Source organism: Microcaecilia unicolor, chromosome 4, assembly GCF_901765095.1.
Source record: "Microcaecilia unicolor chromosome 4, aMicUni1.1, whole genome shotgun sequence".
Lineage (NCBI taxonomy): Eukaryota > Metazoa > Chordata > Amphibia > Gymnophiona > Siphonopidae > Microcaecilia > Microcaecilia unicolor.
In genome coordinates, this window is record NC_044034.1 from 175409294 (window position 1) to 175425614 (window position 16321).

Consider the following 16321-nt stretch of genomic DNA (forward strand, 5'->3'; position numbering starts at 1 on the left):
AATGCAGAATTTCCACTACGGTTTTGGGTACTGTGTACGTGCGTGGGAACTTTTTTGGTGTGCACATGTGAAAGAGGAATAGGAATTGGGAATGAGAGGCTTGAGCTGTTTGATCCCAGAAATATTTGTTATCTATTGGAATGATATTTGCATGATTACACTACAGTAATATGTTAGATTACCTTTATATGTTTCTAAAAATGTTCAAATACTGTTCTATTTAATACATTGTGAAAACAATCATAGCAATTACTTTTGCATAAGGTTGAATAAGTTTGATTTTTTTTTGGTGCATAATTCCCCAGGGTATAATTAGGGACAAGAACATGAAAGAACCTAGGAAAGACAGGGGAGGAGAGAGAGAGAGAGAGAGAGAGGAAACCCTCTTTTTTTCTGTTTCAACTCTTGAATAAGAAATTCTTGTACTAATATATTATGTGAAAATTTATGCTTTTTTTCCCCTCAGATATATGGATTAATTCTTGCAAGCCAGAAAGCAGCACAACAGCTGGAACAAATCCACCAACTAAAGAAGCAAGCACATGGGCTAAAACATCTGCAACACTGAAACCAGCATCACATGACACTTCCACAATATTCCAGATTTTAAAACCTGCAGCAACAAAGAAAATTAACAGTAATGAATTTTCTGCACAGTTTAGCACCGCATCACCTTTGCCAACAGAAAGGATTACCACAGAAAGTGATGAAGAAAACTTAGAGCTTCCTAAACAGAAAGATGCACTTAGAAGCGACAATGTCATATTTGGAGGTAAACACAATGGGGTGAATAAATGGTTCCTATAAAATCAGCACCAAAAAAGCCCCGCTTAAGTGGTATTCTATAAGCCATGCCTAAAGTTCAGTGCGGTTTACAGCATAACACTTAAGCGGAGAGGTTGCTCGTAAATTTAAGTGCCGCTAGTTGCACCAATGAAAACATGTCCTAAATTTACGTGCGAAGCACCCACATTCTATAATTATGCATGTAACTCAAAGCCACACCCCCAATCCACCCAGAAACACCCATGACTCTCCCATTTCTATGCCCCCTTTTTCAGGTCATGTGTAAATTTTAGGCGTGGATCCACACCTAAATTTACGCACAAAAGTCCTAATTAAATCTAATTTGTGCCAATAATTGCTTGTTAAAAAGCCAATTATTGGCACTAATTGGCTCATTATTCTACTAAATTACACATGCAAATGGGGAGCCCACTTAAATTTGCCGTGCAATATTTGGCAACTTTTATAGAATCAGGGGGATTATGTTTAGCGCTAGAATTAATCAGAGATCTTTACTTGTCTATAGAGAGGTAATTTTGTAAAAGGTCACCTTAGAAAATTACCCCACCAAAACTACACATATGTATTTACGCCTGGGCCACTGGGACATTTGTGAGGTCCAGGTGGGGGCCTAGGGGCTCTCTTGGGTCACTAGGGATTGCTGCTGAACAGGGCCATCTGAAGTGAAGTGTTTCAATGCATCTTTACTCTAGACCTGAGCTAAATTTAGTACAATTGGGGGTTTTTTTTACATCAGGACAATTTAAAATCCAGTCTTTGCATGCATTTTGCATATCCAGTCAGTGCACTACCTTTGTGCAGTGGTTTTACTGCTGACTTTCCTGCCCCAAAATTCTTAGGGGTCCTTTTACAAAAAATGGCCTTAGTGCACCCTTACATAGGTCTTTCCTCTCTCCCTTCTGCATGAAAAGACATCTTCTCTTCTCTGTGTCCTATAGACCTCCTTCAGTCTGCTGACCCAGAGATGCTATGTCTCATTCATTAGAAGCATATCACACTCATTTCAAGGCTCTCTCACTCTCACTCATTAGACTCTGAAACCTAACTACATAATTTTAGCCACTAAGAGGTTGCTATTCGAAAAGGTTTAACTAGACAGGAGAGCTCCCACCTGGTTAAACCCTGCTGAGCTGGCCGGCCATTGATATTCAGCGGCATCTAACTGGGTAGTGGCTCTGAATAGCTCCACTAACCTGCCATTCCCTAACCAGCTAGGTTAAGGCCGTCAGGGACAGATTTTGGATGTTACTAGAACTTAGCTGGTTAGCAACAATATTCAGTCTACTAAGGAGGAGATTCTATATATGGTGCCTAAAAAAACCGGTGCTGAAATCAGTGCCAACTAAGCATATTCTAAAACTGGCACCTAGATTTAGGCACCGATTATAGAACATGCTTAGTTGATATTTCAGTGCTGATATCTGCATGCATCCATTTACGCCTACGAAAACCTGGTATAAATCTCAGCATGTCGGTTTAGGCGCACTGAGCCATATTTATTTATTTTAGTTATATTTGCACCCTGCGCTTTCCCACTCATGGCAGGCTCAATGCGGCTTACATATGCAGGTACTTATTTGAACATGGGGCAATGGAGGGTTAAGTGACTTTCCCAGAGTCACAAGGAGCTGAGCCTGAAGTGGGAATCGAACTCAGTTCTTCAGTTCCCCAGGACCAGAGTCCACTACCCTAACCACTAGGCCACTGCTCCACTCCATATTCTATAACTAGGAGCCTAAAAATTTTGGAACAGCCATGAAATGCCCATTTTCCCACCCATAACCACACCTTTTTGCCTCTGCAAGTTAGAAGTTCGGTGCACGTCATTACAGAATATGATTAGCGAGTTGTGCGCCTAATTTCTAATCAGTGCCAATTAGTGCTCATTATTGCTTGTTAAGTGCTGTTATCAGCTCTTATTAACTTGTTAAGCCAATTAAGTTACACATAGTATTATAGAACCCATGCCGATTTCAGTGCCTAAATCTAAGCACACTATATAGAATCCAGGGTAAATGACTAAGCAAGCATACAAAGTTAGGATAGTAAAAAAGCTATCCTAACTTTAGGGTCCTTTTACTAAGCTATGATAAAAAGTGGCTGGTACTAGTTTTAGTGTATCAGTTTACCACATGCTCCAGCCACTTTTTAGCATGACTCTAAATGACCAGATTTCTAATTCTGCCATTAATGGCCACGTGCTAATTTCCAAACCACCTGAACCCTTACCACCACCTATTTAGAAGGTGGTAAGCGATTACTCACTACTCATGTGGCAATCGGGCAGCACGCGGCAATGTGCCCGGGCAAGCCCAATTACTGCCAGGCATGCCTAATCCCCACCATCTGCACTAAAAAATAAAAATAATTTTCTAGCGCAGGAAATGGCGTGAGGCAAAAGCAGAACGACCACAGGGTGCCCAGCGGTAGTGATGTTTTGCCATACGCTACCCATAAGGTAGCCCTACCATGCCTTCATAAAAGGGCCCCTTTATGTACTGAGTTAAATGGGCACCAGTCTGAAAAGCAGTCTGTGCCCGGTAACTTTTAGATCAGCACACATACCCAGATATTAAATGCTGGGAGCCGCACATGCCCTGGCATTGAATATCCAGGATTAGTTCAGTCCGCGGCTGGGAGCAGTTTACAAGCCACTCACTGCTGCAGGCTAAATATTACCCCCTGAGTGAAGGGCAGTTTTCAGCCTGGGAAATGTATACCGTGCTTAATTACTTGGGCAAATTCCTTTGAAAATTGTCTCATGTTGTCCCTTCCCTGTCTATGTCCTTTCAAAGGCACCAAATAAAACCAAATATCATTTATGTTGCTTTTTAAATTTGAAAACAAATGTGGCCCTTAAATATCTTTAGATTTATAACCTGGACACACCATCTGAATAAAAAAAGTCTCACTCTTTGGCGTTGAATCTCACTCTTTGAGATGGTCCAGCCTTTTGATTAGATTGTAAGCTATGTCGAGCAGGGACTGTGTCTTCCATGCTCAGTGTACAGCGCTGCATACGTCTAGTAGCGCTATAGAAATGATAAGTTGTAGTAGTATCACTGCAAACTACAGGTTCTAATCCAATAATTTAAGGGTCCCTTTTACCAAACTGTGGTAAAATGTGGCCTTAGTGTGTGCTTACACAGGTCATTCCTACACACTGATGCCATTTTTCAACATGGGCAAATGGCCGAATATCTAATTTTTTTCAATTAATGGCCACATGCTAATTTTCCCATTAGTGCTTGGCCATTAGCACGTGAATCCTACTGTAGGTGGTAAGAGCTCATTCGCTAACCATGCCTAATCTCCGCCCCCAGACCCGCCCCAGCGCAAAAGAAATCCTCTTTCTTAGCACATGGGTAGTGTGCACTGGTGCCAAAAGTACTGCGGGACACCTGAGCTCACCCCACAGTAAAGCATTTTAAGATGTGGTAAGCAAGCATTAGTGCTTACTGCAGCTTAATACTACTACTACTACTACTACTTAGCATTTCTATACAAGGATCCCTAAAGGTTACAAACATGCACAAGATTAAAATAAACTAATATTTCCTTTTGTTTAATTTCAGGTCTACCCATTGCTCTCTTGGTGTTGGCTTTGGTATTCTTTATAGTAGCAGCTGCTCTTGCTGTTTGCTATGTCAGAAAGTAAGCTGCCTTCCTTTATTTCAATTGCATGTTTCCTTCTCCCCCATATAAGAATTTGTTCTTAAATTGAACTGCCAGACCTGCTCAGTTTATACAAAACACTCTTTGCATAGTCTATTACTACAAACAGAAAACGCAAAGGGGAGGTTGAGATATGTTCTTTGTGGGGGTGATAGCATCAGAAAATTAATGGTAGATATTTAAAGACCGATGAAGCATATGAAGGAAATGGCCATGCAGCAAGTGAGGGCTTACCGCTCGCTAAAAAGGAAGTGCTGCCAGGCTATTGTTCCTACCCCTAGCACGCATTATATCAGGTGCTACAAAAATATTTTTATTTTTGTAGCACCAGTGTGTGTCCGGTGGTAATTGGGCAGTTCTGCGCGCTGCCCAGTTACTGCTGGGTAAGGGCTCTCCCTCGAAATGACCACGCAGCAAGTGCTTCTCTTGCCGCATGGCCATTTTCTGAAAATGGCGCACATCTAAAACACACGTCGATGTCAGCGCAGGCTCCCTTTTACCGCAGCTTGGTAAAAGGGGCCCTCAATAAAGAATATTATACACATACACACAATTTAAAAATTGACCCATAGAGTCTGTATGTGATTTCTCATTATTCTAAGCACATTAGAATTAATTATTTTGGAATGGTGTTTAACCACACCTGGAAATTATTTGTTCTAATGACTCATTGTCCAGAAGTGTACCGAATAAGATGCTGCATATTTTTAAAACAAGAGCTATATGTATCTCTCTTCAAAGAACAGAGCTAACTGTGCCAAATTTTTATCCAAGGTATGTGGAAACAGTTCCATTTTCAAGCAAAAAGAAGCAAAAAGAAGATGTAGAGACCAAAGTATTCAAGGAAGCCAGAACCGGCGATAATGTTGCTGATAAGGAACAGAAAAATGGTAAACCGGTAGAAAAGTTAGAAAACAAGCTTGCAGCAACAGTACAGTGTGTGGAAGCAGAAGTTTAAGGAGACTGCTGTGACAAGCAAAATCGGAAACAAGTGTTCCCAGATGACACCCTACACTGGCTCAAAGCCTTCAAGATACTAAGGCCTGATGCAACATTATTTTCAGAAAGTTAAATTCTTGCACTGTTTTAGTGCTTTGTTATCAAGAACTCTGTAACTTATAGAATGGAACATTAGCAATTCGGTTATCAGACTTCAAAAGCATCCAGTGGATTATATCTAGAGGCCGGCCAAAACTGCTTTTCTCGGTTTCAGCTGAAACAAAAACTGCTGCTGAAACTGTATGAAAGCTTTTGGCCAAAATCGAAATTGCAGCCGAAACTCATCACCTGTTTTCAGCCAAAGCCGAAACCTCAAGTTTGGTTAAGTTAATGTGAACCAGTGAGTGTTGCTGTGGATTGTCAGAGCTTGCATTCTGCATCCCTCTGCTAAACCCACAGTATCCAAGCCAGAATATAATATAAATAATGAGAGATGGTATTTTACCTCCAAGCAAAATAGCCTTCATACACACGGACTGCAGCTAAAGAAAACAAACTAAAAACCATGGTGCTTTTTACAATGGCTGGCTTTGTGCCACACTCAGAGGGATAGCTGATCTCACAATTCCACAGAGAAGCTAATTCCTAAGGAGCTTCTCAGCCCAAATTTACAGACTTATTCCTGCTAAAATTTTGTATCAAAAGCATTTATTTGGCGTGCTTTATTAAATAAACTATTGTGTAATATCATAACTGAAGTACAAAAACAAAGTAGAATAAAGAGTAGCCCCTCTCCAGACTACCTTACAATCCTTGGTGGTCTAGTGGTATACTAAGGACAGGAGCAATGCCCCAGTTATAGAAGCCATTTTGAGAGAACAGCCAGAATGGACAAAAATAACTGAGGACTGATCCTGCCGCAATTACACCCCTATACCACCAGGGATTCTAAGATAGGACCAGGGGGGCTATGGGTGGAAGGCAGAGGCTCTTGAGGGGTGGGGTATCTGGGAAAAGGGGCAACTCCTGTTCAGGGGAAATGGAGGGAGTCAAACAGGACAAAGCACAAATTTTCAGCTTCCACTGAAAACACAGGGTGCCCTTCTACTAAGCTGCAGTAAGCACTAGCACATGATTACTGCAGCTTAAAATGCCTTACTGTGGAGCGCGCTCAGGAGTCCAGTAGTAATTCCAGAATCTAAATGCACTTCCCATGCACTAAAAAAATAGCTTTTATTTTTTAACGCTGGGGGCAGGTCAGGAGCACAGACTAGTGTGTTCTGTGCTAATTAGTTAGCGCAGCTACATTGCCATGCCCTTACCAATTAGCATGTGGTTAGCATGCGAACCACCACCCAATATAAGCATCAGTAAGTGCACATGCACTAATAGGAAAATTAGTGCATGGCCATTTCCAGCAGCGCTAAAAGTGGCCTTAGTGTTTGGGAAAACCTGTGCTGGGGTTAGTGCAGGCCACTTTTTAATGCTATTTAGTAAAAGGGCCCCGTGGAGGGGCATAATCGAACGGGGCGCCCAAGTTTTCCTGAGGACGTCCTCGCAGGACGTCCCGGCGAAGGGGCGGGGAAACCCGTATTATCGAAACAAGATGGGCGACCATCTTTCGTTTCGATAATACAGTCGGGGACACCCAAATCTCAACATTTAGGTCAACCTTACAGATGGTCGTCCTTAGAGATGGTCGTCCCCGGTTTTCGGCGATAATGGAAACTGAGGACGCCCATCTCAGAAACGACTAAATCCAAGCCCTTTGGTCGTGGGAGGAGCCAGCATTCGTAGTGCACTGGTCCCCCTCACATGTCAGGACACCAACCAGGCACCCTAGGGGGCACTGCATTGGACTTGAGAAATTGCTCCCAGGTGCTCCCTTACCTTGGGTACTAAGCCCCACAAAACCCACTACCCACAACTGTACAACACTACCATAGCCCTAAGGGGTGAACGGAGCACCTACATGTGGGTACAGTGAGTTTCTGGTGGGTTTTTAAAGGGCTCACATTTACTACCACAAGTGTAACAGGTAGGGTGGGGATGGGCCTGGGTCCGCCTGCCTGAAGTGCACTGCACCCACTAAAACTGCTCCAAGATTCTGCATACTGCTGTCAGGGAGCTGGGTATGGCATTTGAGGCTGGCAAAAAATATTTTTAAAGTTTTTTTAGGGTGGGAGGGGGTTAGTGACCGCTGGGGGAGTAAGGAGAGGTCATCCCTGATTCCCTCCGGTGGTCATCTGGTCAGTTCGGGCACCTTTTTGAGGCTTGGTCGTAAGAAAAAATGGACCAAGTCGGCCAAGTGCTCGTCAGGGACGCGCTTCTTTTTTCCATTATCGGCCGAGGACGCCCATGTGTTAAGCACGTCCCAGTCCCGCCTTCACTATGCTTCTGATACGCCCCCGGGAACTTTCGTCGTCCCCACGATGGAAAGACTTGAGGGCGCCCAAAATCGGCTTTCGATTATGCCGATTTGGGCGACCCTGGGAGGACGCCCATCTCCCGATTTGTGTCGAAAGATGGGCGCCCTTCTCTTTCAAAAATATGCCCAATAGTCATTTTTCACCAAAACCAAAAACATGGCCAAAAATTAAAATTACTTTTTGGCCAAAACCAAACCAGGCAGAAAAAGGATTTTTTGCTGAATTTGGCGCTGTAAATGAAACCAAAACTGAAATTCAGTCAGCCTCTAATTATATCATATACCCCCATGTTGATGTTGGGGAGAAAGAAACAACAGAAAATCACTTGAAAATTACAGATGCACTTAAGAGAATGAAACTGTAAGAACACGAGTTATTCAGAGATACTCCAGAAACAAATGGCTGTATCGTGATTCCTGCATTCAGGCTGAGAAATTCTGACCTCACAGTAAGGCTACGAGAAGAATATCCACACTTCCCAGTTTTTAAGTTGAACATTAGTATATAAGTATAAATTTGAGAATTACTAAATGTATGGTTGATTGGCTGCATACAATTATTTTTAAGGTGGCTCAGTAAAGAAAAGGATCCATTTGTATTTCCAGAAGGAGGCTGTCAGGTTATGATATGTATCCAATCACTAATACAGAAGAGAACATGCTGTGTAAGAAATTAATTTATATTGAGTGCACAGTTCTGTGCAGCACAATTCAGACAAGAATGAAGTATTGTCTAATGCAGTCAATAAACACCGTAGCTTTAGTCTGTATTTATCGAAGTTACATCTGAAGAAAATCTATACAATTTCACTGCTAATTACTGTTTTTAAAAAAAACAGAACACTTCAAAATGCAGTATTAAATGAGAGATTTATGACTGATCAAACAGGTTTAAAGACAAAACCTTTATTTTGCAAGATTCCTGAGTCATGTGAATAGACAAACACCTGGAGATATTACATAAGAATAGTCATACTGGGTCAGATCGATGGTTCATCTAACCCAGGATCCTGATTCCAGCAGTGGCTTGTGGAATTTTCTCTTAAACTGGCAGCTCACTTCTGTTCTGCAAATATTTACTCCAGTACAGACGTTTTTCATTCTTTATTTTGACAGAATAAAATAGAGGGAAGTATGCATATTGAAAGCCTTTGTAATGTATTAGATCTGCTTTTAGAAAATTTAGGTTTATTTGTGGTCATCAAAGTTTACAGCTTCAACTAAAGAATAAAAGCCAAGCAAATGAACTTCCTTTGTGTTTGATTTTCATTTGAACTTAATGGACTTCAAGAATACATGGGATGAGCACAGAGAATCCTTAACTGTAAAAAAGTGAAGAGATAGTGGAGTCAGGTTTTCAAACTGCCCCACTTGAATAATTCAACAAAGCGTGATGGGGCTGCCAAAGGGTCAATGTCTATGTCAATATATCACTTATATACCGCAATATCCCTTCCCAGGTTCACTGCCGCACCAGGAACAGCTAGCACAGCTTGATAAAAGAGGCCCAAAGTGAATTACATAGACGCACAAGTCACCCAGAATTACATACAAAACAACATAACATAATTAGTTTTCAAACAAAAAGGTTTTCAGTTTCCTTCGAAATATCAAAAAGGTGAGCTCCAGTCTTATAAAAGAGGACAGATAATGCCATTCAGAAATTACTGCAAAAGGAAACCAAGCATTAAAAAGTTTCAGAAAACATACCCCTCTAGAGGTCGGGGAACCAAACAACAACAAGGCCTGTATTCAAGAAGACCGACTAATTAGAAAATAAGAGAACAGGTTACACAACATATCCAATGTATATCCATAAATCACTTGAAATAACACACAGGCTGATTTAAATGTTACCCTCTTATGTATAGGGAGCCAGTGCAATGCTGTCAAACCTCCTAAATCTATGAATCAGCTGGGCTGCAGTATTTTGAATAAGCTGTGATTGTTTCTAAACCACAAGAATAAAAATGAGAATAATATGAAAAGGCTGGAAATCCTAGCAGAAACATGGAGAACCCTGAAATCAAGTCAGTCTGCCCAAATGTGAAAACAAAATTAGAAGTACATAAGTAACTAGAACGCCTAGAAGAAATACGTGGAACCATGCAATGAGATCTCTGCAGTTAGAAGTCCTAGGATAACTGGGTGTATGTGGCAGACTGTGCATAACTTATGTTGACTGGGATGTTGAAGCAGAATGCTGGTGAGGTACAATCCAGAAAGGCCATAGAGACCTAGGAGGCTGAAATTCAGTCAAACTAGTTATGGTAGCTATTTGGATTATTAAAAAACTTTGGGCATTTTGCTGACCGCTAGCCTTATGCCTAGAAATTCAATGCCAGGTCATGTCTGGGCTCTGGCAATTTCCAGGTTAATGGAGCCGGCGACACCAAAACCAGTTAAATGCAATATGTAGCACTTAACCAGCTACGGTGAACCGCATAGACTTTTATGCGGTCTTATGCGGTTAACTTGGCTGGTTAAGTGCTGAATATTGGAAGATGAAGAGGCAGACATGGTGGAAGATGAACTTTTATCACCTCATTTATCGTTCCAATTTCCATATCATTTATAAATATGTTAAATAGCACCAGTCCCAGTACTGATCCATACAGCACTCCACTGTTCACCCGCCTCCATTGAGAGAAATGACCATTTAACCCTACCCTCTGTTTTCTGTCCAATAACCAATTGTTAATCCACACCAAAACCTTGCCTCCATCCCGGTTAAGGTGGAGCCCAATCTTTCGGAAAAATCTCCCCTTTTGCCAGAATGTTGCCCAGTTCCTAAAACATCTAAATCCCTCATTCCTGCACCATCGTCTCAACCATGCATTGAGACTTCAGAGGTCTGCCTGCCTTTTGGGTCTTGCACGTGGAACAGAAACATTTCTGAAAATGCTACCCTGGAGGATCTGGACTTCAGCTTTCTACCCATGAGCCTAAATTTGGCTTCCAGAACCTCCCTCTCATATTTTCTATGTCATTGGTACCTACATGTACCAAGACAGCTGGCTCCTCCCCTGTACTATCTAAGATTCTAAGTGACACGTGAGGTCTGCCAGCTTCACACCAGGCAGGCAAGTGACCAGGAGATCCTCACGTCCACCAGCCACCCAGCTATCTATTTGCCTGATGATCAAATCACCAACTACAACAGCTGTCCTAACCCTTCCCGCCTGGGCAGGAGTTCTTGGAGACATATCCTCAGTGCGAGAGGATAGTGCATCCCCTGCTGGGCAGGTCCTGGCAACAGGAGTACTTCCTACTTCACCAGGGTGATGCTCTCCTTATAGGAGACCTCCCTTCTCCAAGGCAGCACAGGGGCTGCCAGACTGGAGGTGGGACTTCTCTACAACGTCCCTGTAGGTCTCCTTTACGTACTTCTCTCTCTCTCTCTTAGCTCCTCCAAGTCTGCTACTCTGAGAGAGCTAGGAGCTCTTTGCATGGGGCACACACATGCTCAACCAACTCGGAGATAATCATACATGTGACAGTGAAAATACTTGATAGCACCCCTCTCACTGCTGGACTGCTGACTCCATCTTAGTATTTTTGAGTTTTTCAGTAATTTAAAACTTGCTAAGGTACTAAGGATATTAGTCCAATATGAAAATGTCTTTAGCTTATATGGTATATATGGAACTTTATAAGTCTAAGTTATTTGAAAATAACCTCCTTAGTGATCAGTGATGTTTCAGAGCTTATATGGATCAGTAATTATAGGCCCTAATATCTCACACAGCAGGGGTATTAATAGACAATGCCTTCAACAATCCAGTGCTTTACCAACTTTCTTCAATAGGCACCACCCTTAAAATACAAATTCTTTGCTAAATCAGACCTTGGTAGCGACTCTTTTCACATGAGGTACACATCCTCATGACTCACTCAAATCTTCATTGGTCCCTCACTAACTTTAACATAGTCAATATACTACTTCTTTATTTAAATCCAAAATTTCTACTATGCATATCTCACTAACTCTTATGCATATATAATATTTGAGTCAAATAACTTATCTCAGTATAGCCATCTTTATCAGGACCCTAGCCTACATGTGCCATGTTTCGCCTATGCTGTATCAGGGCATGATCCTAAAAAAAATATGCATATAAAATAAAGCAAATTATCTTTGTGATACTGAGAGTGAGGGCTGAGGGTGGGCCTTAAAAATAACACAGCCAGACAAGGTAAATCAATGCTTTATTAATGTAAACGTGAGGCCTGTTACTTCACAGGGCCAGGAACAAAAGGTAAAAAGTCTCTTTAATCAATCAAGGCCCCTTGCTGACAGGACCCAAAAAACTGTCTGTGGCTTGTGACTGCCATGCCCCAAACACAGTCTATAAGTTTCTCCCTCTCTCTCTCTGGGTTTCCATGTCTGCTCCAGCCAGACTTCAGAGCAAGGCTTACAAGTCTTCAAATCAAAAGTTGGCTTACCTCAGCCAGGCCACAGTAGCTAAACATATTTGTAAAGGCGTATGCTGAAGCTTCACCTCTTCCTTCCCTGGGCCGCCTTAACCCTACTTTGACTCTGCCTTTTATAGTTCCTGGGTTTGGCTCCACCCCTCCCATCTCACTTTCTCCCTGGGCAGGGCTAAGGGTTTTAAGGTGGCTTGCAGTACCTGAAGGATCCTTTTTAAGGGTGAGGGGCAGTGTTCTGTATACCCTCTCAAAAAACTTCAACCTCAAAATGTTAAAATAATGTGCCTACACAATACTTATTTACCTGGCAAAATGCTGCTGCAGCTTCTTACTTTATATCTCTATCCAAGATGGTGAACAAACCTACATGACACCCTTTTAAAAGTTATATGGCCTACCCTACCCTGCCTGAGGGAGGTGGTGAAGAAAAAAACTGTGGCGGAATTCAAAAAGGCATGGGATGAACACAGAGGATCTCTAATTTGAAAATGAATGGTATCAAAAACAAAACGTAAAGGGTTGAATATGTGTTTGCATGTCAAGTGGTGCTCAGATGGCAACTCTGGCTGTATCAACTAAGGCCGGTGCAATGCTGGCTTATATGGTCTGAGTCCCGCATATAACAATCCGGTTTAGAATAGGCTGGAGAGATCTTTGATGGAAACCTAGTAATCTGGAATGTGAGTTCAGTGCCGCGCCGATTTTTATGGTTTGTGTCCTGTAAATGACAGGACGGATTTGGATAGGCTGGAATGGGCTGTGACAGCAACTCCAGTAGTTGGACATAAAGACAGAGCCAGGTGGACTTCTATGGTCTATGTCCCAGAAACACCAAAGAAAGACCATGATCAAGTATATCTAATTTAATCTAATCCATTGCTTATATACCACACAAATCCCAGAGAGAGGTTCAATGCGGTTTACAGGGTAGTAATCTACATTGGACAGGAAGGAAGAGGGGGTTGGGAAACTGGGGGAGAGTAGTATTTTAAGGTGACAGCTGTGGTACATGAGGGTTAGACTTTGTCAAACAATAGGGTTTTCAGCTTTTTGCGGAGATGCATATAGTTGAATTTGGATCTAATTGTGTCAGATAGTGTTTAGTATAGAGCTGTCTGGTTTTTCAGATCAGTCAGCTTTGTATATATAACTTATTCCCTTATTTATGAACTAGTAGGGCAATTAGCTAGCTTGTGTCTTCTTGGTTTTCTCACAGACCACAGACCATATTTAAGAAACTCCTGAAAACCTGGTTATTCTGTCAAGCCTTTCCATCAGTTTTCCCACCCTTTGCTCTGTCCCCTGTTTGTTCCCCACTGTCTATCCCTTTCTCTGTCTCGCACACCACTCCCCCCCCCCCCCCCCCCGTTACATCCTTCATTTTCCTCTTTCACTGCAACTTTTATGCTGTCTGAGCTTTTATTGTGAACTGCCCAGATGCCATATGGTGATTAGTGGTATATCAAATATTGATTAATAAATAAAGTATAGTATTGCTTTGCAAATTAATCAAGGCAGCATTAAATGATATTGGATTTTCTTTCAGGCTTCTGTCACGTTCACTAAACAGGAACTGGGTTTGTGAGCCCTTGGGCCACTGCCGAGGAGCAGCAGTGGCAGGCAAAACCACCCCACACCAGAAGCAAGGCAGAACAGATGTACCGGTAAATCCAGGCTAGGTCTCTGGCAGTCAGCCAGCAAGCAGAAGACAGGTTCAGGCAAAGGTTCAAAAGGCAGGCGGCAAGCAAAACAAAATCCAGGTCCCGGCAAAGGTTCAAAAGACAGGCGGCAAGCAAAACAAAGTCCAGGTCCAGGCAAAGGTTCAAAAGGCAGGCAGCAAGCAAAAGAATATTCCAGTAACACTCCGGATCTAGGCAGGCGGCAAGCAGAAGAATAGCCCAGTAACACTCCGGGTCTAGGCAGGCGGCAAGCAGAAGAATAGTCCAGTAACAGGCAGGGTTCAAAAGGCAAGAAACCAGCAAACACAGAATCAGGATCAGACAAAGTCTCTCAGGCAGAAGTGCACCAGCACCCACATACCAGGGCCTAAGACGCAATGCAAAGGCAAAGGCAGAGAGGTTCCAAATGGCTAATAAGCCCAGCAGGCAGCTGAGACTCAGGTGCAACAATCACCAGGCAACTAGGGGTCGGGCAGCCTGGAAGATCCGGATTAGACTGAGCTGAAATCTGGAACGGGTGACAGCACACCGACAATCTAATACAGCCAGCACACAGAGACAGAACTAACTCACAAAGAACAGACAGAAGCCAGCTCAGAAGCTGACCACAGGAAATAAGGTGAGTCTGAGAGGGGTCATGGCCACAGACGTGACAGCTTCTGAAAGAATACAAAGTGGGGAGCAGTTTCGATACATTTTTTGAGCAGAAAATTGTCTTCCACCTGTAGAAGTACTTAGGTGGGCAACAGAAAATCACTTAGAGGCTTATTTTCGAAAGAGAAAAACGCCCAAATTCCGACCTAAATCGGGAGATGGACGTCTTTCTCTTGTGGGTGCCCAAATCGGTATAATCGAAAGCCGATTTTGGGCGTTTCAAAACTGCACTCCGTCGCGGGAACGCATAAAGTTGACGGGGGCGTGTCGGAGGCGTGGTGAAGGCGGGACTGAGGCATGGTTATCGGCTGAGCAGAGATGTGCGTGCTCGGCCGATAATGGAAAAAAGAAAGGCGTTTTCAGAGAGAATTTAGGTCACTTTTGTTGGACCCGTTTTTTTCACGAACAGGTCCCAAAAAAGTGCCCTAAATGACCAGATGACCACCGGAGGGAACCGGGGATGACCTCCCCTGACTCCCCCAGTGGTCACTAACCCCCTCCCACAAAAAAAAAAAACGAATGTTAAACACTTTTTTCCCAACTTGTAAGCCAGCCTCAAATGTCATCCCCAGCTCCATGACAGCAGTATGCAGGTCCCCGAAGTAATTTTAGTTTAGTTAGTGCTGTGCGGGACCCATGCAGAGAGGAAAAATCAGAAGGAAAAAAAACAAAAAAACAAGCAAGTGCAGTCAGGGACGTCTAAATTACCAGGATAGTAAAAGGGAGAATTAACCAGCAACCTTCTGATTACAAGCTCAGTGCTCTAGCCAGTGCACCACTGATTAGACGTACTTCCAGTTCCATTAATTCTCTCCAAGTTTCTGTCAGCCAATCACCGCTGTTTAGCTGACACAGATGTCAGCTAAATGAGCTGTGATTGGCTGACACAAACTTGGAGAGACTTAATGGAACAGGAAGGACATCTAATTAGTGGTGCACTGGCTAGAGCACTGAGCTTGTAATCAAAAGGCTGCTGGTTCGATTCCCCCTTTTACTATCTTTTAATTTGGACGTCCCTGACTGCACTTGCTTGCTTGTTTTTTTTTTCTTCCGATTTTTCCTCTCTGCATGAGTACCTGCGAATCTATGTCTGTTCAGGAATAAAGTCCAAAGTCTTTGCTCTAAGCACCGATTACACAGTCTTTGGAGAAGCCACGGAGCCGCAAATGAACTGACCTTGTTAGCTTTTATCACAAGGAATTCAGTTCACTGGTGTACAGGCCAAAAAGTCTCTAACTCCTCTGAGAGAGAACCATACACCAAGCAATCTTCATCTTCCTTCTCCTGAACTTCTGACTCCTCTCTCACCCCCCATCCTTGGCCCTGCTCTCAGTCAGATGACAAATGGACCAATCACTAACAGTGTATCTCTGTCCAGCAGATAAACTCATGGTCATGACAAAGAGGGCTTGTGAGCATCCAGCTAGAATAACTTATCAGTCAGGAGCCTAATTGTAGCAAGTTCCCCTCCATTATTCACGGTTGTTACCGGAGACACTGTTCCTGAGAAGTTCACTCCTCCGCATACTCCCAGGAGACAAGGTGGACATGTAGACATATGTCTTTGATGAAGTCAATAGCACAGCTCTGCCAAAAAGTAATTTTCCTTTGTAGAAAGGTGGTTTCTGTTGTATTCAGACCACAGGCTGTGGAATCCATAGTAGCTCAGCAAATGAAGGTTCAGACTTAAACATGCCTTCAGCCAGCA

At 42.8% G+C, this 16321-nt stretch overlaps 1 protein-coding gene across 1 annotated transcript in view; it reads left to right on the top strand.

Moving 5' to 3' along the window:
* LYVE1 (lymphatic vessel endothelial hyaluronan receptor 1) overlaps positions 1-6958 on the top strand; it is a 33923-nt gene extending 26965 nt beyond the window's left edge. The window contains exons 4-6 of the mRNA XM_030200985.1: positions 467-772; positions 4383-4461; positions 5257-6958. Of these exons, the coding sequence (XP_030056845.1) occupies positions 467-772; positions 4383-4461; positions 5257-5440 (569 nt within the window). The 3' untranslated portion in view covers positions 5441-6958. The remainder of the gene's footprint in view (positions 1-466; positions 773-4382; positions 4462-5256) is intronic.
* The last annotated feature ends 9363 nt before the right edge of the window (positions 6959-16321 follow it).